The sequence below is a fragment of the Orbicella faveolata genome, unplaced genomic scaffold (genome assembly GCF_042242905.1).
Source record: "Orbicella faveolata isolate gen_17 unplaced genomic scaffold, um_ofav_v1 contig_12, whole genome shotgun sequence".
In the NCBI taxonomy this organism is placed as follows: domain Eukaryota; kingdom Metazoa; phylum Cnidaria; class Anthozoa; order Scleractinia; family Merulinidae; genus Orbicella; species Orbicella faveolata.
The window spans coordinates 28,394,333-28,420,787 of NW_028301539.1; the positions used below are offsets into that span (position 1 = coordinate 28,394,333).

The 26,455-nt window shown below is 40.5% G+C and overlaps 2 protein-coding genes across 4 annotated transcripts; one reads left to right on the plus strand and one right to left on the minus strand.

Moving 5' to 3' along the window:
• The first annotated feature begins 1,804 nt into the window (after window positions 1–1,804).
• On the plus strand, window positions 1,805–15,141 carry LOC110058417 (solute carrier organic anion transporter family member 4A1-like). Of its 3 annotated transcripts, none has more exons than XM_089283159.1 (10): window positions 1,805–1,918; window positions 3,875–4,070; window positions 4,902–5,093; window positions 6,297–6,661; window positions 7,500–7,902; window positions 9,519–9,696; window positions 10,327–10,471; window positions 11,013–11,191; window positions 11,936–12,150; window positions 13,274–15,141. In XM_089283159.1, exons 2-10 carry the CDS (start codon window positions 3,875–3,877, stop codon window positions 13,414–13,416), a joined length of 2,016 nt encoding a protein of 671 aa, XP_089139285.1. In that variant the 5' UTR covers window positions 1,805–1,918; the 3' UTR covers window positions 13,417–15,141. The 3 variants fall into 3 exon arrangements, with proteins under 3 accessions (XP_089139285.1, XP_089139286.1, XP_089139283.1); XM_089283160.1 differs by lacking the exon at window positions 1,805–1,918 and adding an exon at window positions 2,484–2,751; XM_089283157.1 differs by lacking the exon at window positions 1,805–1,918 and adding an exon at window positions 2,841–3,321.
• A 1,874-nt stretch (window positions 15,142–17,015) lies between these two features.
• On the minus strand, window positions 17,016–26,430 carry LOC110058766 (SH3 domain-binding glutamic acid-rich-like protein 3). The gene is made up of 3 exons (XM_020765428.2): window positions 26,094–26,430; window positions 17,898–18,065; window positions 17,016–17,248 (listed from the first exon to the last, which is right to left on the minus strand). The coding sequence occupies exons 1-3, from the start codon at window positions 26,142–26,144 to the stop codon at window positions 17,183–17,185; spliced, it is 285 nt and encodes a 94-aa protein (XP_020621087.1). The 5' UTR covers window positions 26,145–26,430; the 3' UTR covers window positions 17,016–17,182.
• Between the last annotated feature and the right edge of the window lie 25 nt (window positions 26,431–26,455).

The window sequence follows — 26,455 nt, forward strand, 5'->3', positions numbered from 1 at the left end:
GTCGCGGTGTTTTCTAAAAGAAATAGAAAACATGTTCTCCGTGTTTCTATCGAGTTATAGAAACACTCGTGAAAGTTTGGGAGAACTCGAAAAAGCTGTGGGCGGCTCGTGTTCCCACAGCATTTCTCGCTCTCCCAAACTTCCACTCGTGTTTCTATAACTCGATAGAAACACGGTACATGTTTTCTATTTCTTAATTGTAATCAGCAAAGAGATTAATCCATCACCGCAGCTGTCAGTCGTTTGTGAGGTATACCTAAAATGTCTGGAGCAGATAACGTCGCTGGTATTTTTGAATCTATATAACATGTTGTTCTCTGCTGTTTGCTGATTTCACTAAAGCGGTCTCGGCAAATTTCGCAAATGCATTCGACGCGATGGGTGCGGTTGGGCGGTAGTCTAATAATTATAGGTAAGTAAAGTTAGCTCTTAGCAACCGCGACAAACTGCCGCATGGGATATGCTATTCCCAGCTTTCTGCCGATAAAGTGACAGGAATTGGAAGTATTGTGGCTTCACGGGGTTAGAGAGAGGTGTTGTAAAAGAGAACGTATTTCCCACAATTCCCACTAGCAGCCTAGCGCTAGAAACCAGATCTCTCAATCCATCGTCAGATGCCTCAACTATGCATATTAGGCTTCCTTATCTTTCACAACGATAATACAGGTAATATAAAAATTTATGTTAGCGTTTGTTGTTTGCATAAGTGATCTACCACATGAAAACAGAACATAGATGCTAGCCGGCGAGCAGGCTCGCGAGCGCTGGCGATATATTGATTACAACAGTACAATAATACAAATAAATTAAATATGCTTGGAGCGGTTTTCCGGCAATTGAGTGTGGAAAGTAATCAGGCAATTACTTTGGTGTTTGTTTTAGTTAGCCATGAAAATTAGGCGTTGCAGGTGCTAATCACAAAACATAGAGATCATAGCGAGAGTTTGGCAAGAGTAGTTATGCATATGGTTTATTATTATATAGCTAGCTCCGTGAGCGGGCAAGATGAATCAAATCCTGCGCTGTGATTTGTTACCCGAGCGGGCAAGATGGAGCTCTCTTGCCCGCTCGGGAGTACCCGCCGTGTCCCGCAAGAAAAATTTCCCCGAAAGCCATATAATAAATCCTTTATTGACCAAGCTTGTTCGGTCAAGATGGCTGGATATTGGCCTCGTTCTTTTTTTGCGAGTTTTATGGACCTTGACTCCGTCTTGGTCCATAAACACGCAAAAAAAAGAACTTGGCCAATATCCAGCCATCTTGACTTCACACTTGGTCAATAACCCATATTTATTACTTCTTAGTTCAGCGTTTCCAACTGAGTAACTATTATTTCTGAGCAGACAATATGAAACGGGAATCTAATACTATGGAATACTAACTGATTAAAATTCATATTTATAATACTATCTAAAACTGACTGCTTGCTAGCGTTCTTTAGGGTCAGACTGAAATCAGAGTTTTATATCAATGCACCTGTGAAAACCTTTCTTGTAGCTTTATAGAGGGACCACCCCACCCAAGTTTACGTGTCCTACGTCCCCGGAGAAACGATATAAGGCCAGGTCAACATACAGAAGTAGTCTTAACAACGATCTTCAAGTTAATTACTTGAGATTCATAAGCAGAATTTTTTAACTCGGCGCCGGCCATTTACATGTTCATGGTGACGTTTGTTTTGAGTGCAGTTGGCCCTGGTAGGTTTTGTTTGCTGTAGTTTACCAATTTACTTGCACCCTCCCTGCTGTTGAAATCTGTACAAAGTGGGGAGTAGTGAAGGTTGCGGTTTAAATTACGTCACAGCTCATTAAGAGCGTTAATTGAGTGCCGTCGACCCGCATGATCTTTGTCATTCCTCTTGGGTATTTAAAAATTCGTTGCGATCTTAACCTGTCTTCGGGAGCGAAGAAGTTCAAAGGTAGGTAACATGTTTCCTGCATTCCTATGCACTTCTGCGAATCAGTTGTGTGGATCTACGTGCAGCCATTGCGTAATCAACGAGCCTCGACGATGGCTAGCACGTACGTTAATACATCGCTATTACATGTACATTAGTTCCAAGATCTCGGAGACACTGCATGAAAGTGTGCTCATAAATGATGGCAAATCGGTCGCAATGAAATTTGTCCCTCAGTGATCTGTCTTGTTAAGCATGCTGATAGAATCAGCGATGCCTGGCTCTTAAACAAATGGACAGGAAACAAAGCATAGATTATAATGCACGTCTGAACGACTCTTCGGTTGAAATCATCTCTTCGTATAAATCGAAAGGGCAATAAGTACATTATTTATAGCACCATAAAGCCTGATCACAGGAAACATTCTGCAAATTTGTACCCCATGACAAGTATTACGCTAAATTTCGGGGCAACACCATTAGAAACAACATTTGCTATTATGCGCGATTTGTTTGTTTTTGGCATCGGCAAGGTAAAAAAATGTCACGCTGACTCGCTGTTTTGAGTCACGCAATATTTCAAACTTTCGAACGCAAAACGCAGGCGTAGTTATTGAGCGAATACAATCAGTCAGATATATCTACCAATACCCAGGGTACCATCGGCATGTAATATAGCCTTGTTTGTCTTCTTCGTCTTCGTCTTCTTCAAACCTTCCTTGGTCATGATCGTCTTCAAACCGGCGCGTTTATTCAGCGTGGTTTAGCCCTGCGCATGCAGCCCTAGCCTTCTCTTTCCTGTTTGAAAACTTTGAATACAATGTGAAACACAAAAGGCTCAGAATGTAACGAAGGTAGGTTTATATCATTGGCCTGTTAAATGATTTTCACAGTGTATATCAACAGCGCTGCAATGTAACAATTTCGCGCACACGGAGCGACTATGGCTGTCAGAAGTCGCCCGCTATCACCAGTGGCCACATGTTTTGCATGGCCTGTTTTGCCGCTTTGGCAGGCTGTTTTTGGCCGTTGGCGGTACGGTAGCGAATAATCTCTGAGTAGAATTCGAGCAAATTAAGCAAAACGGTATATAAATTAATTACAACCAGGTAATTGCGTTCGCTGTTATGATTATTATACCCAAGAATGAAGCGAATCGTGTTGTAACGAAACGACCCACAACCGATTACCTACGACCCGATATCGAGGTTACAAATAGAATTAATCAGCGGCATTGCACACAAAATAAACACACATGAAAATGAACCTTTGGCTTATAAGGGTGATCGAGGAGTAAGAATAAGAATTTCAAAGCCGAGCACTGTAGGATCGAATAGGCCGTCAAAATAATTGAGCAGAATATGCAAGCTTGCTGCCCGTCGGTAGTAGAAGGCAAGCACGTTTAATATACAAAAGAGAAAATGGTGAGCATACAGTCAAATTCTGAAATACACTGTGTTTTTTATAAGAATAATGTTTTTGCGGCCCAGGCTGAATATTCTTATTTTTCTGCCGATATTAGGCTGAGAATATTCTTGTGAATATTCTTAGATTATAGCATAGGACATATGTGATCTGTTTCATTGCCTTTGATGGCGTTGTGCAGGCAACAAAGCCTGACATGACACAAAGAATTTCTTCCAGAAAATGCCATTAGCATCGAACACTGATACGGCTAGTGCCGTTTTTGTAATTTCTTGGTTAGTTTTGCTGTTCAGGACCGTTTAGAGAAAGGATCAATTTTGCACGGTTTAGTTAAAAACATATAATCGTTTTACATTTGCAAATTTTCGACAACAAAAAAGATCAATTCTTTTCAAAATCTCAGCCTCGGGTTTATTTTTAAAATATTCTTAAAATTTCGCAAATTTGAGCCTTGATATTATGATTAAATGTATTCTTATAGAAAAACATAAGAGTGTATCGTTTAGATTGTTCAATTTATGTTAACCTTTTACATAATTGATTTTCTTGCAGATGAGTAGTGACCAGAATGGTGAACTGAAGAGTGAGAAACCGGAAGAAACCCCATTACACGTCGATACTGACATGGCGGACGCTGGAGAAGAAGACCTTCGGTATGGCTGGGGAAACATCAGGCCAAAGTGTTTACAATTTCTTAACAGCCCTAAGTGTTTTGTGACTGCACTGGCGTTTTTCTCTTTTATTCAAGGTAACCAGCAGCACTGACATAGCTTATCACTAGTGCAGTTTATTACCACAATCGAACCTCACTACAGGCCACCTTGGAGATAGAGCGGCCATTGATGGGAGGTTAAAATAAGAGTAATTCTCTCAGTAGAGAAGTGGCCAGCTGAATAGCGGTTGTGGTTAGGTGACCGTTATTAGAGGTTCGGCTGTACTCATACAGCTGTCAGCTGTCAGGCCCTCGACCAATGAGTCATTGAGTAGAACGTTAAGTTGGCTAATACGGCAACGGTTCATCCGCTAGACAACGGATCGTTTGCTTTAGGGCCCAGTCGTTGCGTACGTGGCGGACCATTTTGATGTCACGCAAAATAACAATTTTTCGTATTTTTCATATGTAAACAGAACACCACCTCCATAGCACTGCCCCTAGCATGCATTTTTTGTAAAAATCAACAAGCTTGGTCTCTCATACTTCCATGAGTTTGCGACGGATTCTTTTGAAACTTCGCATATTTACTCAATTCGGCTCGAGCGGTGAGGCTGATGTTTTGTTTGGTCCATTCTTGGACAACCCCCTATACTCTCACAATGCCTCTCTCCAACTAACAGTAAAATTTGTAATGATCAAATCGAGCTTAGAGAGAGAGAGAGAGGGCTAATAGAGGGGGGCTTAGGACCCAATCTCCTTTCCAACCCGCTCCGCTGAACCTAACGAACAGAGCTGGGTATTATTTTTTGTCGTGACGAGAACATCCTAGCCTGTCACGCTTCATGTGAGGCAGGTTTACAGACGGTGTAGCGTGACAGTTCTGCATTCCTTCGTTACATCTTTGCTCCTGCATTCTCTTTATAGGTATGACTGTGAATGGATTCACCAATCTCTACCTCTTAACATTAGAGAAGAGATTTCAGCTTACAAGTACTGACGTAGGATTCGTTGCAGCGTCCAATGACGTAGCAGGAATACTGTTGACTGCGCTTGTTAGCTTTTATGGAACATACGGAAACAAAATAAAATGGCTTGGTTACGGCTCGGTTGTAACAGGTAAAGGAAAAAAGCTACTTCAGTTTAGCAACAAAATGTTATCCGTAGCTTTCGTTTACATAGCGGATACGGAAAGTGGAAATTGATTACATAAATGAATTCCGCGCCAAATATTAAAATACGCTACGGGTCTTGTTCCAACGTCATGTTGCGTATGTGCAGATTAGATAGCAGGTTTTGTAGAGGCGAGATAGAAAAGTTTCGAGTTCAAATGGAAAGGTAGAAACGTACTATCAAATGCAAGCGCAATTCTATCCTTTCGTGAGAGAAGTCTTACCATTTGACCAGAAATTTTCAATCTAATAAAGTAACTCTACCGAGATCTACGTCGTGCTCTGATTGGCTGTTTCTCGGAACGGACCTCTGTATCGTTACGTCATCAATATGCAAATTTTCCCAGTCGAATCCGGCTCAAACGTCTTGGGGAAGTAATTGAGGTCTCGAAAAAAAGGCCGTCTTTTTCCTTGGGCTAAAAGATTAGAAGTAGCCGATATAATGGCCCGGACGCACTTGGCGAATTTTTGTTTATTTTGCAAAAATATTTGTCATTAGTTCCGCTCTACAAGTGCTCACGGTGTTTTTCTTCCAACCAAAATTTTGTCAAGCCGTACCAAACTTCAAAGGCGCCGTCGTCCCGCCTTGAAGCACGACAAATTTTTGTCAAACGTCAAAACTGTCAGATTTTTCAATTTGCAGGCGTTAATCTGACTGAAAACGTCAATCAAGTAAATTTGATCTCGCTTTGCGATTACCAAATTCAAAATTTGGTGGAGACAAAATTTGCCAAACAAATCTTGTCAACCTAGAGCGCGCAGTACCTAAGTTTCAGTTTAGATACAAACGATTTTGTTGGGAAAGAGACAATGTCGTTGTTTTCAAGCTAGGGTCAAATTTAACCCAGATTGATTCTTCTTTCCAAAACGTTTATGCCATGCGCTTTTCTGTCATTGTATTGATACCTTTTTGCAGTGGTTAGTGGTTTTTAGTGGTTACTGTTATATAATGGCCTTAAATTATCCTCCTCTTCCTGCCTACTCGAGAGAGAGAGAGAGGTCTTCATATTGGCAGTAAGCGATCGGAGAAAGTTCCTGAGAGTCGCGCGACTGTCGTTGCTTAGCTGTGCTTAATGGTTTAAGCAAGCGATTGATATCAAAACCAAACTACGGAGGTGTGCTACCACTACATGTGTTATTTTCATCGTAGGTCTAGGATGTTTATTATTCGTCCTCCCTCAAGGACTGGTCGGGCGATACCAGCCTCTTTTGGCCTCAAACGGTTTAACCGATGGCCAAGTTTGTCGGCTCGGCGTCAATGGCACCTCGGAGTTCTGCTTTGCTGACTATGGCGGCCAATGGTATTATATCCTCATTTTCTTCATGGCCCAGTTACTCATGGGTGCCGGGACTACACCGCTGTACACCCTTGGGCCCGCGTACATTGATGAAAATGTGCACCCAAAGTCGTCACCAGTATATCTTGCTGTATTTTTCTCCCTGACTTTGCTGGGACCTGGGTTGGGGTTTATATCTGGCGGTTCGCTGTTGAATATTTACATTGACGTCACACAGGTAAATATGCATAGTTATTTTTGTATTCCAAGCTATAGAATGCAGTGGTTCACCGGGTTCTTCTGCCAAAATTAACATGCTAACTGTTTTACATAACTACAACGCGGAATATGTCGTCTTTTGCGCTGGAGAAATCTGAACCTCACATTTCTTTTCATTAATTTTGCCACCTTCTTCGTGTTCTCAACGGTATGCAGCCCGGAGTCCAGCGAGAGCTAATGGGGTTGACCGTTAATCGTAAAACGGGCCAAAAACTTAGCCGTTAAGTTTAGAAATTGGGAAATTTTAATTTGTAGCTGCAAAAATATTTTTGTCTTGCCTTGGTGCCTTGTCGCTTGTAAGCTATATTATTCTGCAATTCTTAAAATAACATTTTTTTCCACCCGAAAAGGGTTCTAAGACCCTAAATATGGTTTACAGTTATCAAAATAAATTTTTGACTTTTTTGAACAATAACATTTAATTTTTAACTTATTTAAACAACGTTAAGTAATTTCTAAGATTTCTGTTAACCGTATAAGGAAAATACATTAACCTTTAGCCATAAAAAAGCCAAAATATTAATCGTTAGCCGTAAAAGCCAACACCAGATTGAGATCCTCCTAGTATATAGGATCGGTGTCCAGAACGAGAGGTCTTAAAAGCGAGAATCCGTCGTGATTTTACATCGCCACTAACACAAGGCTCGATTACCAGCCGCTGTACGGGAAAGGAGCCCGCGCTACTCCCCCGAAGGGTAATGTTGACCGGACTCGAACCTAGCTTTTAAGCCCCACAACCTCGCACCCTCCTTTTCCCAGCCCCATTTGATGTTGTAGTCGCATGTGTCACCTTTCAGCCCGAAGGAGTTAATCTTAGTCCCGAGGATCCTCGATGGATAGGTGCGTGGTGGCTGGGGTACCTGGCTGGGGGCTCTATTCTTCTCATCATCTCAGGCCTTATTCTTGGATTTCCCAGAGAGTTGCCAGGGGCCAAAAGCATCCGCGAACAAGCTCTCAAAGAAGGACACATTCCACAGAAGGACGAAAGGATTCAAGGAAAGCTGAAAGATATTTTGCCAGCGACACTCCAGTTGATAAAAACGCCTGTTTTCATTTTCAACACCTTGGCAGTCACATCCGGATCATTGTTTGGAGCCGGTATAGCAGCCTTCATTGCAAAAATTCTTCAGCTCAAGTATGGACTAAGTTCTTTCCTTGCAGGAGTTGTCATCGGAGTGGTACTTGTTCCAGGAACTGTAGGTAAGCTGATCATCTTGTATAGACTATGTTTTAGTGAGGTCTCTGAGGCATAAAATAATTCTGAATTAAGTTCGTCAAGATAAATTAGAGATGGCGCACTAAGTTTCTACTTGACATTCAAAATTATATGGAGAGTTCACTTTTGGGTGTTTTTGTTGCCACCTTGATAGTGAAGACGGGCGATAACTTCGTCCTTGTGAGCATCTCCCATACAGGCAGACTAGCACTCAAGCAGTACACTCAGATTCGTGCAAGGTCTTTGCCCTTTTCACAGTTCACGCCGTGAATGTATACCACTAAAAACGTAGTCTGTCCACGGACGTTTAATTTTTACTACGAGTATTTTTTCGAGCGCGCGCGCGATACGAGGGCGTGAGACTGAGAGCGAGTGGGAACGCGAGTAGGGAGAGCGGCTGCGAAGCGGACGCAGAAAAGATTTGCCTTTCCTCAAAAAAATATTTGTCTTTTCCGTTCGGGCTTTTTCAAATCCCTGCGATCATACTTTCTTGAGATCTCGACGAAATGGATGGCCAGTGGACAGACTACTAAAAACGTACTAATCTCGTACCCAGATCTCACTCTGTTTGACGCTGGCCGTGGGAGATCTGGGTTCAAGATTAGATTCTTACATGAGCGTTCGTCTTCAATGAGTGTTCTCATGAGCGTTCAAGTGAGCGACTTGAACAAAGTTTATCAAACGGTGAATAAAACTCCCCCAGGTTAAGATACTAATTCCATGTGGGCTACTCCCTCCCAACCTCCCCTTCCCCCAGAATTTTGTCAGGTTATTCTCACTATTCGGTGATAGCTACTTATACTCGTGGGTGGCAAATTGCAGCTGTGAGAGTCAGTCTGCGTAACAAGCGTTCTGTATGAGAGGGTCAGTAAGCAAAGTCTGGTTGCGTGAAAATAACAGAGCAAACAAAGTTTAATTGTTTGTCCTACCCCAATTTAGTGGGGCCAGAATGCAGAAAAAGCTCTTCGTTTGTACAGCAACGCTTGCTACGCAGTAGGAGGCACGGTGGTCTCATTGTTAGTGCGCTCGTCTCCGGATCAAGCGGTCCAGGTTCGAGCCCTGTCCGGGGACATTGCGTTGTGTTCTTGGACAAGACACTTTTAAACTCTCACAGTGCCTCTCTCCACCCAGGAACATCCAGGGTAACGGCGAACTTAATGGTGGGGTTACTCTGCGATGGACCAGCATCCCATCCAGGGGGAGTAGGAATGCTGTTAGTCGACTCATGCTACAGAAACCGGAATAGCTCAGGCCTGATGGGGCCCCTTGGCTCGTATGCAGACTTACCTACCAATTTTGCCAGAATGCAGAAAAAGCTCGCTCTTCGTTTGTACAGCAACGCTTGCTACGCGTGCACGCTATGTTAGGGTTAATAGTTAGGGCTAGTGTCTTATCAATGTACACAGTACGGCAAGGATCCCCGACAGAGCTCGAGCCCACCCTCTTAAACTGAAGTACAATGCACTAAAGATTGACCACGTATACCGAACTCCTCTACGATTGGTTTCTTGTGCTGATCACGAAGGTGAAAAAGTGCTGAATTGAAGCTATTCTTTAAACTGTGTCACCGCCGTGACAATCACTCTTTTCGTCCCTGCAGGTGGTGTGGTTCTGGGCGGATATCTTGTGCGGCGATTTGACTTGAAGAGATCTTTGAGAATGGCGGCCAGGTTCTGCGTCATCGCTTCAGTTTTTACCGTTGCAGGATCTAGTGCATGGTTCATTCCCGGATGTGGTGTCCCGGATCTAGCAGGAGTATTAGCTCCTTACAGTGGCAGGTGAGAGAAAGATGCCGTAAAGGACCACTACTGTCCGCCCACTTAATTAAAATAAACCTTGTGCTCAGGCTTCAGACACAGTTTGCAATGTTTATCGAGACTCGTTTGGTTACGCTTGTGCATTCTTCGCTGTGGAGTCCTTTTCTTCCGGGGAAGACTCCCATTTGAAAAGATCAGGGATGCTCGTTGTCTCGCTTAGGGGTGTAAATCAAGGATTTTTGTCTCGCTTGGGGTGTTCAGGACGAAACGCTACTGTTTTAGCTGTCAAAGTATCTTTTAGGGTATACTCGAAGAGATAACAGATATAAAAAACGCTCTCATTTCGTGTTAGGCTCGATTTCCGCCGCTCACACGAGCCCAGTCTACAAGCCAGAGGGCTCCTTTTCCAATCAGCGGCTGATAATCGAGCCTATTCCGTTTTAAGTGGTATCTTTTAGGGGTCAAATAAAGCTGGAGCCACACCCAGATTGGTCTCCTTTAGGGGTTTAATACAAATTGTCCGACGAGCATCCCCGACCTTTTCCTATGGAAGTCCCGCCGCCCCCCACCCCCGGTCCTTTTCTCGCTCAAAGATAAAACATGTATGGAAATCATTACATTAGTTTACCCAATCAAGTGTTTCGTTTTCAGTTCTCTTCAAGACACTGAAGTGAATGTGCCATGTAATCTGAACTGTAGCTGCTCGCTGGCCAGCATTAGCCCCGTATGTGGAGAAGATAACTTGGCTTATTTTTCTCCCTGCCATGCTGGATGCAAGAATGTGCTGAATGAAGAGGTATTGAAGGACTGTGGTGCCAATCTCTAACTACTATGAATTATCTTTTATTCACAACTGATATATTTGTCCAGCTATGAATTCATGCCTTCCAGCTTTTCTCGCTTTTAGAGGGTGTACTAGCATTTTAGCATGTTAACAAATCGAAATTGACTTCCCTGAGGCTTGGTGTGATTCAGTTGGATCGTTGTATCTTTTATTCTGCTTTCGTAGCAGGCAAAGAAAAATGTATTATGTGGGGCGACGTTTGTAACGTTTGGAAATCAATGAGATTCTGGAAAGGAGTAATTAAGTGCATTAAAGCAGACCAAATTCAAGAAGACAAAAGTTTCATAGAAGATTTTAAGATTAGAAGGCGAGGCGTCCCATCTACGTGAAGTTCATGGGAAAAACTGAACAACATAACAATATCCTTGTTTCTGCCTTTTTCCTCCACCCTGCGGCCTTAACTTCACAAGGTCTTTCTCTGCGTAGGGTTTGGGTTGAAATAGTCGGTTTAACAACAAAACAGCTTTGAATTAAAGTTTCCATTCTTTACCAGAAATTCACAAACTGTAGCTGCATCTACCCAAAAGGCAATTCAAGCGAAGGCTCAGCTGTGAAAGGCTTCTGCGAGACGCTGTCTGGGTGCAAGACATACATCGCTTTTACACTTCTTATCGTGATGGTGCTGTTCTCTGTTTTTATCACTGCGATAGCAAACAAAACGGTAGTGCTCAGGTAAGTCATATGGTTTTAAATTTATTGAGATCCATATTCAAATTGGTATACTCTCTTTGCTTCAACCGTTTTATTGATTAAAATGGTGCATTTGAAAGAAGGGCAATTTAGCAAGTTGGACGCCAAAAGCGGAGATCTGAATTCCAGTCCTGACCGGGTGCATTGTGCTCTCTTAATTCACCTCCAGTTATATATAGATCGTTTGCAATTGATGTCAACACCGCCATTTTGGATGACCATCAACAAAATGATTGTAATTTGCTTTATTGCTCCTGTCATCCAACATGGCCGCCAAGATCTTTGTCATTTGAGTCTCTCGATCGGGAATAATTACAAACCACCTTAAGCCTCCTATTGGATGGTTTTATATATAATTTATGGCCTCACAGTATGTTGAGAGAACTCAATTTATTTCAGTTGATAACGGTAGACTAACTTAATTAGTTTGCGTTCGTTGCTTTATCTTTAAAGAATTTCAACGCGAGGTAAATTTGTGCGCACCACAGGTACAACATCATTTTCCAAAAAAAACCCAACGTTTTATTAAAAGCGCAAAAATCCCTTCCAGTAATAATAAGCACACCCTTCAGTTACACTTGACCCGTCTCCATTCAAACAACAAGCTAAGCAAAACATTCTTTTGAATAAATGAGCCCAGTATGGGAATTTCACGGTTAAGCTTTCAGACCAGACATTTTGTCAATCATCCCATCATGACTAAATCATTTATTGATTTGATTTTAGATGTGTCCCGTTTAACCAGAGGGCATACGCGCTCGGTTTTCAGTTCATAATCCAACGCTGCCTTGGTTTCTTGCCGGGCCCAATCCTTTTTGGTCGCATTTTCGATGCGGCGTGCCGTCTATGGGGAGAGAGCTGTGGCAAGAAAGGCAACTGTCAGTTTTACGACATGAAAAAACTTACTGATAGCCTTGGATATACGGGCTTCTGCTTTACAGGTTAGTTTAATTTCTTTTAGTTGTTTGACCCCCATCCTCTCCCTCCTCTCGCACCCTCCACCCATAGTCTCTTGCACGTGGTATGCATTAATCAAGAGAGAATAAAGGGTAAGAGAGTTGTTCCTCATATCATAGTTAATAGAGGGGAATAGTTACGAAGCCCGGCAAACATCAAAGGAGCAAACAAAAATGCCAAGATTTATGTTGGAAGGTCCATGACCGTGCACAATTTTTAGTTTTGTTTTGCGTTCATACACTATGCATGAGTTACCTAACCAAAGCGTTTCTATTGGTTAGTTCCCAGCCTGCGAAGGCAGACGTATTTCCGGCTGTAAGTGACAGCCGGAAATACGTCTGTGTTCGCAGGCTAGTTAGTTCCTCGGTCAGGAGTAAACAACTATTGTGTTTTTGTGCACGGTCAAGGCCAAAAAAAGAGATCAGAAACATACAACAGAGAATTTTGTCGAGTTTCATAACCATTCCCCTCTATTAACTATGCTCATATAGACCTCATTTCCAAGGTAATCCCTCTAAAGTTATTTTTAGATCACTCCCGGTTACGGAAATCCCGGAAGGGTCTAGAAATAGCCAATTATCTGACGTGGATTTTGCTCATGGGGGCAGCTCAAATGGTGTTACACATATTCTCCTGAAACAAACATCTACGCAACGAGCGTGGTAATTAACGTTGTCAGCTGCGGAAGAACTGGGCGTCATGTCTAAAAACAACGTGAACATAAGATGGGAATAAGACCTATATGGAGGATTAACTCCCTCACCCTTCATCCTCTCTTGATGTACCAAAAGCATCATCATCATCATCATCATCGTCATCATCATCATCATCATCATCATCATCATTCTTTATTTAAAACACGAAATCTTAATATAAAAATTAAATGCTCTTCCTAGGAGTCCTGTAACAGGAATACATTAATTACGTTGACTAACGAGAACTATTTAATAAGCGTAGAGTGAAAAGCCATATGATAAAACTTTCTTTAACTTATGGTGTACTAAAAAGGAATATGTATGTAAAGAATGTAAATAAGACGGTATGTCAGCTCGGACATGGCACGCACGGAGGCAAGACCTCTCATGTTTCTTTTTCTCTCTTTTCCAGGGGTATCTTTTATTTTCTATTTCTTGTGTTTCTGGTTTTGTAAGGCAACCATCCAAGAAGAAGAACTACAAAGCAAAAAACGTTCCACAAATGTGGAACTTGATGACGACAACGATAATTTAATGTTTGAGTCGACTATGTAGCCTGTAAAACAAACAAACAAACAAAAAAAAAAAAAAACCCTTAGTCTTAACAATTTTTTAAGAGAAGTTGAAAGCGTACGTACATTTCATGTCACGTTGACGTCACATTCACGTAGCTAGCATTACAACAGGAGTCTGTTACTGGGCATACAGGTAGTAGCTTGATATCATCAAGGCACATTTACCGTTTTTGTTGTTGGATTATTACAATAGTAATATATATTGCATATTGTTTTTGAGGTCCGTAGTAGGTAGGTAGTAGTTTCAATCAGCAAAAGTGAGCTGAACATTAGAGGAGCTCAGTCACCGTGCGGTATATTTTGGCAACGTACAAAATTATACCTTTACACCTTAATTAGTTTATTAAGATAGCAAAACACCAAAGATATACCCATAAACCAAAAAGGATGGTTAAGGATGGAGAAAGTCAAAACGGATTGCAAACCACAAACTTATTAAATTTAAGTTAAATTCCTCAAGATGCACAAACCGTGAAAAGACCCCCTTTAAGGCCGGTTTCTATTAGCGTATAAGCATGCATAAGCATAAGCACCCTGCACTCAGACGCAGAAATGTTTCTTAAGGCGCTAATTATTATCATCATATTGTGTGTGTATGTCGTCTATGTCGTCTACGTCGTCAAAATCTGCGTTAGACCGGTGGCTGGGCTCGCTCAGCCGGAGCTTATCCCAGTCTCGATAGCATGAGCTTGTTTGGGATCTGGAGTATTTCTACGCCCCCTGGATAGGATGCTAGTCCGTCGCAGCTAGGGTTATGCAGTTACAACTGTACACCTCAGCATTAAATTCGCTGGTACCCATTTATACACCTGGGTGGAGAGAGGCACTGTGAGAGTAATTAAAAGTGTCTTTCCCAAGAACACAACACAATGTTCCAGGCCATTTCCCGACCCGATTGATCCAGAGTTCCAGTTCTCACCATTAGGCCATCGTGATACATATAACCTGGCTATCAAGGATTTTTTTTCGCGGCGCAGGTTAGTAAAGAAACAACAAGAGCTGAATTAGCAGTTAGGCCAATACTAACATAAGGTGGACAGTTCAGACCAGTTTAATTTGTAAATTGCATAGCCAAGGAATGTTTGATATTTTCAGAATAGTACATTTTATCATTTCGAAGAGGCCACAGGCACGCTGAAGAGAGCACTCGCAATGCTGTAAAAAAGAAGCAATTAACTGCTGTTTACCTGCTGTCATCCTAAAAGACGTCAAGAAGTTATACATGGTCGTACATGAACGCCACTCTGAAACAGTCATTGCCTGGTTTCTGCTACTGTGACGAACAAGATAGATAGATAAATAGACAGATACCTTATTTATTCCGCTCGAGCTAAGAACAAGCTTAGGGCCCGTTAACACCGTATACCGAAGAATTTTGGAAATGGAGGTTTCCCTCTGAAAACGCAGAAATGTTTTTCGCCCACACCACGCCCGAGAAATTTGAAAACGCAACAATCACCGGTCAATTTGGATTTGTGTTTCAGTTTAAGTCGGGAAGAGAGATCGCATGATTATCGTCACGGTAACGTACTCGTTTTCGAAATGTTTTCCGTTCACATTAACTTATAAAATGTAAAGCCGGCGTTTTCCAGTTCCTCCGGTTTGAAGAGTGTTTTCGAAAAGCTCCGTTTTCGTGACGGATTCCCTAGTTAGTGTGGACGGTAGACCTAACTGAAGAAATAAAGCTGCGTTTGGTCATGTTTGAGTTTGTCTAAATCTTTGAGTTTCTCTTACATATTCGACGTAACCTTACGCAGTTTTTGAACTGGCATATGCAAATGTCATGCCTGAGTTTCCCACGAAAAAAGCTGGGTTAATAAAGTATCTATTTAACAAATAAAGAAACCTAGGCCGTGTTTTACACTGTGATAAAAAACGACGGACATTTGAGAACACGAGAGAAATGTAGAAAACACGAGCCGCCGGCGAGTGTTTTCTACATTTCTCGAGTGTTCTCAAATGCCCGGAGTGTTTTATCACAGTGTAATACATACACGGCTTCGGCTTCTTCTTTTGCTTTATGATATAGAGGTAATGTGGCGAAAAACAATAAAACACGCTTTATCTATGTTTTATACTCTGATAAAACATAGGTTTTTGACCAATCAGGGCGCGCGCAGGGTCCTATCTACATGTATATAGTATATAATTAATGCAATTTCGCAGTATATTAATTTATTAATAATAATTTCATAATTTATTAATATTAATAAGTTCATTTAGTGTAATTGCGCGCGCCAAACATCGACATTTATAATCCATCAAATATTTTCGCTTGCGCGTGATTGGTCTAAACCCGTCACGTGACTGAATATTCCCCAGCTATAACCGGGAAATATCCAATCCGTCCTAGGTTATGTTCTGGTGAATATTCTACGGTAACCTAACCTGTGTTACCAACCATGCATTTATCAAGTTGCTCAGTCGGCGTTACCCGAAGTGGTGTGATAACTGTGGCTTCTTAACTCCTCTTTATCCCTCACATACTGGCCGGTAACGGGAATCCTACGATCCATTTGAGCCACATTTTTATACCCGCGTTGGGTTGGCGTTTCTAAAACAGCATTCTTCGGCGTGGGACTTTGACCGCTTGCCAGGTGCGTGGCAGCGTTGATGTATCTTCCGCGTGCGAGTCTCGCGGAATCAGCTAGCGCCTCTGCCACGCCACTATACGCCCCTTCCGTGAGGAAGTAAACTGCGAGCTCGTTCCAAGCCCAGCCGCATGATTATTTTTGTTGTTGTATACTAGCGTTTGGGTTGCCTTATTCATGCAATTGACACTGATTTAACCTGTTTATAAATAAATCCTTCGAGTCATGAAAGTGCTTATTAACTAGGCGGGTGTTTCCATAGCTTTTCAAACAAACAAAAAAAAAAAGAAAAAAAAAAAACAGAAAATGAAAATAGTTATCACGACTGAATCCGTAGTCCAATCACGTCTCCTTAGCTGCCGCTTGGCTGGAAATCACACAAAGCTCTGCGTCCCCACGCAGCTGCCTCTTATCGACAGATAAGTCTAATATTTGCCCTTACAACTGAAGCTTGTACATTTCTTTGCTTTTCGATTTTACATGTGATACTCAAAAACTAATGATTTAACAGCAGTGTTTTGGTGTCATCATGACGCCATTGTCAAGTTAAGTAATCAAAATTCCACGGTGTGAGACATTTTCTTGATAGCGTCAAGTTTTAGTAAATGTGGCTTGATGTTCAATGCCAATCATGGTTTGAAAAGCTGTTCTATTGTAACTTGCATTAGGAAGTGGTCTTTATCATGTTTTGTGATGTTTATTCCACTACCTGTCCATCTTAAAATTATATTTGACTTCTTTCAATTCATGCTGGTAATTGAGAAGTGAAATGCCACTTTGTGGGATACAACATCATAATTAGCATGTGCCCAGCATGGAAGTGCTTGCTTATGACGCCAAACAGCACGTTATTTATACACAGGTTTTAGTTCCAAAGTAGAATACATTTTAAAGTACAGGGACAGCGAGAAGCAGAAGGGATACACTCTAGCCAACAGACTCCAAACACCACCAGCCTAAAAAAGGCTCAACAAAGAGTATTTCAAACTTTTTCTCAACAATAATGGTGAATTTTATCCCCTTGCACACCTATTTAAGTTACTGCTCAGTAGTAATTATTTTTGCTTTTCTATCATATTAACTTAATCTTAACAGTTGAGTCATTCGGCTGTGTTAAACTTGACATTACAACTCGGTGCCACTGTTTGAGTTCACTCATTTTAGTTTCAAAAATTCTAGAAGTTCCTCGCTTTCGACTGCTTCCTCAAATTCTGCATATCCCTAAAAAGTGAAAAAAAAAAAAAAAAAAAAAAAAAAAAAAGGACAAATTTATGTAGCATGTTTGGATTCTCATACAATCACTTAAGTGCAAAGTTCAATCTTAAGCATCCAATTTACATTACATGTAGGAGTTGCAATTTCAATAACAGTTTGAAAGAACTAATTGTACAGGTATTGCTATGAAAAGAGACCAACTTGTCCAAATGAAAGATGACAGAGTTGGATGTGTACACCAATCGGATACAATTGGCACTGCCTGAGATAAGCTACAACTATGGCTAGTAAGACCAATGGGGGCAGAAAATCTGCAAAAATGAAGGGGACAGCCCTAATTGCTTCAACTGGCAATATTTCAATTTAAATGTACATTTTAGTATTTGGGCTCACGCACGCATAAGGTCACACGTAAACGCAGCAGTCCATTAGGCCAGCACCAACACTAAATGTATGTGAAATAGCCTCAAATAAAAGCCTTTTCAACAGATGTCTGGAATCAATAAGTAAAACTGTTTGTACGTGGCAATAATTGTGCACAGAATATTAATTAATATGGACTGGCTTTCAGGCTAATGACTGTGAATCAGTACAACGAAAACAAGATATCTGAAGCAAAAAATGTTATTAAGTTGTAGGTCAATGTGAAACTCACCCCAAGATGAGTGTTGCCTTTTATCAACTGAGGTGGCAAACCTTTGGGATCACCCATTACTTCTCTCATTTTTTGCTTTGCCTCATCGTTACCAGCAATGTCTACTTTGTCGTAATCAACTCTCTTGCTGTCCAGGATCATCTCTATCTTCTGCTGCTGCTTTTTTAACTGAAAAGAAGACCAATAATATATTGTTAATAATCATTAACTGCTGTTATTGATTATTAGGGGTGGCAAATAGTCTTCTGAAACCATGGTTCCTGCAATTTCATGGGTCTCACAGTCTCATTTTTTATTTTATACATGTGCATCTCATAGTCTTGATTTTCTCATAAAGCTGCTTGGTGTCTCAATATTTTGCAAGTCTCAAAGTCCTTTTTTGTTTTTACAAATGGCATTAAATGTCTTAGAGTCAGAATGTCTCACGCTCACATTTGAAACACTGTCTTTACAGTCTCCTGTCTCGTGAATTTAGAGAGTCAAAATGTCTCAGGATCGCAAAGAAAAATGCCAATCTTGCCCTGTCAAAACGTATTGCATTAATACCATTTACCATCACTGTTATTGATAGTAAGTAAATCATTTAAATCCAAAATTAAAGTACCCGTGTTTTGTTTAGGTAATCTTGATCATCCAAATAGGTTCGGATAAAATATACTAAGTACTCATTTAGTCTTTCTAGCTCTTCCCCTTGTTTACTTTAGTTAATAATTAAAATTTATTTTCTGTACATTAAATTCTTGATATTCACCGTGAAAAGGCCTTTTTAGGGATGCTAAAAGAATGTATAATTTACATGTATATATGTTTGCAGGGTTCTACATAAGTTTTCATGTTTGGGTGTCGACAAGGAATTTGAATGGGTCAATTGAATCCCACTCCTCTCACCAAATCATTATAAATTTTCTATTCATTTGTCAGGCTATGTAGCTGACCTTGTTAGGTTTTTGACCTGAGGCCTCCCACTTATCTGGAACACTGTGTTTGTATGAGGTAGTCTACTAAAATTTGACTGAATGCTACAGAATACAAAATTTAAAACACACAAAAAAGTGGAAGAAAGAGAGTAGGGTTTGTACGTACTAGCAAATTTTTGATTTTCCCAAATTTAGCTTTTTTACCACGGCAAAAAACTGGTCGGAGAGATTTCCCTGAAATTAGCTCTGACTAAAGTAAAGTATTTACCAGTTGTACCTATCGGTAAGTGCCAACGAGTGAATTGAGTTAGTAAACAAGAGTCGGTTGAATTTTGTAATATTTATTTGGGATACTTCTAGTATAACAGGTGTTCAAATCAATTTCTTTTCGTTAATGTTTCAAATTAGTGCTGTAATTGAACACAACATTGTTTATTTTTCAACTCAGTGAGTAAACAAAATGCTAAACACTTAATTTTTTTTGTATTTTCAAAAATCCTGCATGCGGGACCTCGTTGGGCGATTATTTTGCCTACCATGCTGCTTTTTGAGGTGTATACATCTTGGATTTGTTGTGATTGAATCGTACAATTGTTAAAGCTCAACAAGACCTGAGTTGTTTTCTGGAATGAATTCGAGTGTTGTTTATTTGATTCAGGGTAACGCTCAGGATTTGTTCGCCATCCGTTCAACGAATTATTTTGGTAAGTAGTTCGTCTGACATTCTGCTTTTTGAAGGTGAATGTAACTTGGATATGTTGCGATTGAATCGCATAATTGGAAAACCTCATTCAGGTGTTTATTCGAGCAAAAGCGCTCTTTGAGAGTAAATTTCAGTCAACGTGTTGACAGCTCAAATTGAACCAACGAGTTCACTTTTGATGACCTCTAAGTAAAGTTCTTGAAATTAACAGAAACTTCAAACCAAACATATACCATTAATCACTGAAGAGGCGCCCTCTGTAAATTTCAACTATGGCCATTTGGACCAGAAAAAATCAAATTCCTCAAACTTTCTCAGATGAATGGTCTAGATAAGTGACTCACAAAAATATAACTTTCAGTTCAATTCAATTCGTATTTTAGCGCTGGGGCCACCATCTTGGTTTTGCCCCTCTGAGAGGGCATTCAGTGGCCATTTTAGGGCACATTTTTAACAGTTCACCATACAAAGAAAATGATATAAATCCGGCTAAAAACCCTTTATTCGAGACAAGCAAATGTTTTTTGTTACATTGAGAGGCTGTTTTGGCAATTTGATCATCACCTGATTTTTTTTTACAGAATTTTAAATTTCTTCTCTTTCGGACTACTCATGAAGCGCCATAAAAAAGGTGAAGTTTAAAGGAAAATATCGCCAAAAGTACATCACTTGAGATCCCAAAACTACCCTCCACTTAAAAAGCAATGTCTCACCAGTAAAAACATGCAATAAAATTTTGGGGCTGTTAAAACTGTAAAATGTAAAAAGAAGTTTAAGCTGTGTTTTTGTCAACAAAGACCGCTGTCCTAATTAGCATAATAACGTGAAAATAACGATGCACAGAGAAAATAATGATGTATTCCACTTACCTTGCGACATGTTGACAACTGGATGTTCCACGATGCCTCATGTTATATTTCCAGTATGTTTCAGCCACATTTTCGGTGATTAGTGTACAAAATCACTCTCAGACATCGTCACAGTTAAGCAGATTTCAACTCTCCGAAGCCCGCTTCATAACATCAATCAATATTATTCGTCTTTCGTCTCATAAGCTGCCATTTACAAGAAGTTTAACAATTTGCTGAGATCCTAACTGACCCAGGAGTCTGTTATCAGCCTTTAAAATCCTCCTCTTAATCGAGGATTTTCATCAAGAACTCGTTAGCTCAGTTCAGTTTTGATCTGTTGTGCACCCGCCATTATTCCGCAGATTGCGTTACATTTGACAAATGCACATTCCAACAGGTAGGGGTAGGGCGGGTAGGAAGTGAAAATGTAACTGACATTAAAGCCATTTTACACATTTCTGTGGCTAAACCAGGAACTGGCTTTCCCAGAATGATTTGAACATGAGCTTAGGGGAAATGTTAATGGGATAGAGCATGTTTAGATCACGTAAAACAGGACGTTAATTGAGTAGGAAATTGTTGAGCTGGATTTAACAGGATACAAGATATTTAGGACAAAAATTAATAGGATAAGGGATACACCGACACCCCCCCCCCCCCCCCCCCCCCACCTCCCACTATGGAGTCTCAACAATGGTCTGCTATTTAGGATAAAATAAAAGTATGTCAACTGCTATAAGCATTTATTCTGGACTCTTAGTATTTATATCTTGATGGAATATGAAAGTTTTGCATCAGATTTTAGGGGTTTTGAAGTTAGGTAACGCAGCTCCTCGTTAGTAATTTTGAAGCCCACACTTGTTACACTGAATAGATAGATAAAGACGGGGCTGGAGAAATAAACAGAGAATTAAATTAAATGTGTCCCGAATTCTGTACTGTTTAACGCCAATTTCTTACATTACAACCTTTGTGTCTGCAAAGAGATCGAGGCACAACATTCCACACTATATTTGTAAACAACTATCCTATAAATCTCATTGACAGCCATTAGTTTTTGATGAGAATTTTCATTTATTACAAATAGAATATGGATAGAATTCCAATAAAAAGCCTCTTACTTTTTTTTTTTGTTCAGCATTATACTTGTGCCTTCCGCTGCCCAAAATGCCATCAAATGCTGCGAAAGGCAACAGACTGACAAGTAGTGCGCAAGAAGTAGTGATAAGCGGCGTTGTATTGAAACTCCTTTTTCTAAGCGGTTCCACTTTTGCCTCAGATAAGGAAATGCTGAGAAAGTACTGAAGAACAATTTACAGTATGGTTCATGTTGACTTGTTCCTGAAAGGGAAACCCTATTTGACAAGGCCAAAATATGATAGAGCGACAATCGTGGTGTTCACCCTGTCCTAGCAAATTCTACTCTTCCAGTCCCTGCTGAAGAAATTAAACCTAAAGGCTGGGCTCTGAAAGTGATGAAAAAGGCCACTCGTTTCAATGAAACACAAAAAACTACCTTGAAGAAAAGTTTTTCTCGGTTCAGGAGACGACCATAAAAGTTGAAGCAATTAATGTAGCGGACAAGATGAGGCACTCAAAAGATGAGGCCACAATTAGGCGGTTCACCTGTGATGAGTTCCTGACTCCTTGCCACGTTTAATCATTCCTCTTGAGAACGGCTTCAAAGCTCAGAAACAGACAGGAGAAAGTCCTCCAAGAAGACACAACAGCCGCTGAGAATCAAGCTGCAGATATTTTTGACAAATGTCAGTTAACTCATCCAATTGCTTATGACTCATTCAACTTGTGTGCCTTAAATGCATCTATAATGTCTTTAAAAAGCTAAGAGTCAACATTAGTACTTCACTTGATAGATGCAGGTATTTTAAAGCGCCCTGCATAGGGTTGAAAACTAGTCTTGTGCAGACATGCAGCTGTGCTCCATCACAGAACTGAACAACATTAGTGGCTGTGGGGTGCCTCAGGCTAATAACGAATGATGCCTACAAAATACAAACATGTTTCCGCCAGATTAAGAAAGCGTGGAAAAAGTAGATCTTAGCCAGGGTTACAAAGAAAACTGGGGGTAGTCATTACTGTTGTCTTTTGCAAAATTTGATGGCACTTCCGGCAGCGAAAGACACAACTGTCCCGCTTTATCTGATCTAAACATGCTCTACCCCATTAATTTTTCCCCTAAATTTCTTGCATCCTATTAATTTTTTACCCAAATATCCAGTATCCTGAAAACCCCTAAAAGGGCCTCACTGATGAACTGATAAAGCTCATCAAGATACACAGATCATAATCTTTTGACCTGATACAGTCTATCATTTTCTTTCTTTCTTTTTTTTTTTTTTGTTTCAATACATGCCCCCCCCAACCTACCCTGCAAAAATAACCTAGAAAATGCCTGCAAGCAGAAGCTCATGTTCAAATCATTCTGGGAAAGCCAGTTACTGGTTTAGCCACAGAAATGCGTAAAATGGCTTTAATGTCGGTTACATTTTCACTTCCTACCCGCCCTACCCCTACCTGTTGGAATGTGCATTTGTCAAATGTAACGCAATCTGCGGAATAATGGCAGGTGCACAACAGATCAAAACAGAACTGAGCTAATGAGTTCTTGATGAGAATCCTCGATTAAGAGGAGGATTTTAAAGGCTGATAACAGACTTCTGGGTCAGTTAGGATCTCAGCAAATTGTTAAACTTCTTGTAAATGGCGGCTTATGAGACGAAAGACGAATAATATTGATAGATGTTATGAAGCGGGCTTCGGAGAGTTGAAATCTGCTTAACTGTGGCGATGTCTGAGAGTGATTTCATACACTAATCACCGAAAACGTGACTGAAACATACTGGTAATATAACATGAGGCATCGTGGAACATCCAGTTGTCAACATGTCGCAAGGTAAGTGGAATACATCATTTTCTCTGCGCATCGTTATTTTCACGTTATTATGCTAATTAGGACGGCAGTCTTTGTTGACAAAAGCACAGCTTAAACTTCTTCTTCTAACATTTTACAGTTTTAACTGCCCCAAAATTTTATTGCATGTTTTTACAGGTGAGACAATTGCTCTTTAAGTGGAGGGTAGTTTTGGGATCTCAAGTGATGTACTTTTGGCGATATTTTCCTTTAAACTTTGCCTTTTTTATGGCGCTTTGTGAGTAGTCTGAAAGGGAAGAAATTTAAAATTCTGTAAAAAAATCAGGTGACGATCAAATTGCCAAAACAACCTCTCAATGTAACAAGAAACATTTGCTTGTCTTGAATAAAGGGTTTTTACCTGGATTTAGATCATTTTCTTTGTATGGCAAATTGTTAGAAATGTGCCCTAAAATGGCCGCTGAATGCCCTCTCAGAGGGGCAAAACCAAGATGGTGGCCCCAGCGCTAAAATACGAATCGAATTGAACTGAAAGTTATATTTTTGTGAGTCACTTATCTAGACCATTCATCTGAGAAAGTTTGAGGAATTTGATTTTTTCTGGTCCAAATGGCCATAGTTGAAATTTACAGTGGGCGCCTCTTAAAAACTTACCGCGACTCACCGAATTGATTGCAAATAATCCTTTAAAAACATGTTCAAATTAAACAAACAACATCAATAATCTTTGTCATGTTACATGCAAGCTTGTTTAACACTGTTCTCTGCTCAACACTTTTGTCTCCGTGAAAACGCGTTAAATCGAAGTTACATGCACCTCATTGATCCTTTACTATATTTTTTTACATTCACCTTCAAAAAGCAGACGCTGCGTCTCTATGTCTGGCAGCCGGACAGGTTTTTCAAAGTAATCCGTGTCCGAATTCGGAAGGCTGCAGGCCGGTTGCCATGGCGCAGTGGTAATGGGTATCGCTTGTCATAGAGGTGACCCGGGTTTGATTCCTCTTGGGGTCACCGGTCACAAAGTTCTTGTTATGTTGTTTTACTTTTTTAAAAGTCTCACTGCCAGACACAGAGTATTTTAAAAAACCTGTCCGGCTGCCGGACATGTAGCCACAGCAAAAAGCAGAATGTCAGACAAACTACTTACCGAAATAATTCGTCGAAGAGCTGGCAAACAAATCCTTAGTGTTATTCCGAATCAAATAAACTACACTCGAATTCATTCCAAAAAACAACTCAGGTCTTGTTGAGCTTTAACAATTGTACGATTCAATCACAACAAATCCAAGATGTATACACCTCAAAAAGCAGAATGGTAGGCAAAATAGTTCGGGACGCAGGAGAGCTGACCAAATATTGAAGCCTCGTAACGTCACAAAGAAAAATAGTGTTCTGATTGGTTCGTATGATATATCGACAACATCCGGCTACATCCAAATATGGCCAAAAAAATATCACTGACGGAACCGGATTACGCGAAAATTGAGCTGAAAGATCTGAGATTTTTTCTGCATAGCCATCAAACTACGCACGACTCTATATCCTGCCACTTCAACAGGCTCACGTTTTCACTCGCCTGTCTCATTAGCAATTACCAGTCTGCCCAACTTTGCTATTTGTTGTCATGGAGTGGCCTGTTAGGGGTAGTTTACACCTGGGTTACAGTCTGCCTGGTTGGTCAATAGACTTGGAGTCGGTGGTGTAAGCACAAAAAATGCTAGCCCTGGTCAAGTGCTGTGACTAGACCTATGCCTACATGTACCAACAGGGTTCCTTACCAAGTAATTATATAATAACCATTTACAGACTCATCTGCACTATAAAAAATGATTTCCAGTCCGTACTGCACAGTCTCAGCACCTTAATGTTTATAAACATTATAAGTTCTCACTCAGTGGAATGCAAATCAATGTTATTCGTTATGAACCACATCTTCGAGGCCTTTCAAATTCTTTTTCCAACAGCATCATTGATTTTTACAGCTGTGAAGTTGTTTCATCAAGTGTTAGTGTTAAGAGAAAGAACGAAGCATAAAGCTTCAACTGCTTTGCATCCGTAATGGGAGTTGTTTTGAAACTTTGAATTTACTTTATGTAAGTAGTTGCAAAATGTTTACATTTTGTGATGTCTTACACGACACAAATCAAAAAACGCAAAACAACTCTCGAGAGTGCGCAGTACGGACTGGAAATCATCTTTAAAAGTACTTGAATGATTGACTCCTAAAAGCTTATTCAAACTGTTCTCCTTCTCTTGGATTTTGTCCAAGTATGTAATGCATGTCCAACACATATAAAGAATAACGACAAGTTAAACATCGAGTAAAATTCCTGCATACATAAATCATTTCCGCCCAATGATTCAGTCTTCCACACCTCTACATTATTTTTAACGCCCGAGTAATTCTCAGAACCCCCGAGGTCATATTCCTTATCACACAGACCAATTAACGTCACGTTACAAAACTCTTTCAAGCACTTATTGCAGAGATACGTGCACTTACAAGTCCACCATAAGTTCGTCCATTAAAATTCTTCATTAAAAATTCTGTTTTCCGATGAATTGTGATTTGCATGTGAGCTTAACTGTTGCGGAAACGAGCGCCACCATATTCCTTGCACTTTTCGACAAACGGAAAATTCCATGTTTTTATCATGTTACGCTAGAAATGCGCTTCGCAATTTGCAAAATACCTCGGCCTTGCCTATTTTCTACAGCTAAGCCACCGAATAAAACGCTATTTGCAGTTGGAAATATGCATTTTTTCCCCTGAGCCCAAACAACACCCACCACTTTAGCGTCAAAAAAACATTTGAAAGCCAAACTCACCTCTAGGTTGCTAGAGACGGAAGAATAATAATATACTATCCTCTCACCCATCGTGAAAAGCTTCAGTGGAATCTTCCTTCACCAAGTGCAATAATTTTTGACGAGGGACGTGTGTTTTCAACTTGCGAATGCAAAAATGGCAGTTCTTGTCTAGATGCCAATCAATTTTTTACGTCACGCAATGAATAATTCCGCCTGAGCAGGTAACAAATCCACCGGCAATTTGTAATCCTTTGCCTACCAGCGATGATTGCTGGGCTAATCTCTTATCGACAGATCTTTTTATATGGGCCAATTTCTTCTCGCCTCAATGTTGGTCGACGCCAAGACAGTCACACGAGAATGAAACCCGATATTCAGCG

What these genes read in the sequence shown, in the direction of transcription:
- LOC110058417 (XM_089283157.1), top strand. An exon ending in AACAAAACGGTAGTGCTCAG is followed by an intron (nt 11,192 to 11,935) that starts GTAAGTCATATG and finishes ATTTGATTTTAG; the next exon opens with ATGTGTCCCGTTTAACCAGA. An exon ending in TACGGGCTTCTGCTTTACAG is followed by an intron (nt 12,151 to 13,273) that starts GTTAGTTTAATT and finishes TCTCTTTTCCAG; the next exon opens with GGGTATCTTTTATTTTCTAT.
- LOC110058766 (XM_020765428.2), bottom strand. Translation starts at nt 26,144, where the DNA reads ATGGGTGAGAGGATAGTATATTATTATTCTTCCGTCTCTAGCAACCTA. An exon ending in CCGTCTCTAGCAACCTAGAG is followed by an intron (nt 18,066 to 26,093) that starts GTGAGTTTGGCT and finishes TCTTCTTTTCAG; the next exon opens with TTAAAAAAGCAGCAGCAGAA. An exon ending in AAGGCAACACTCATCTTGGG is followed by an intron (nt 17,249 to 17,897) that starts GTGAGTTTCACA and finishes TTCACTTTTTAG; the next exon opens with GGATATGCAGAATTTGAGGA.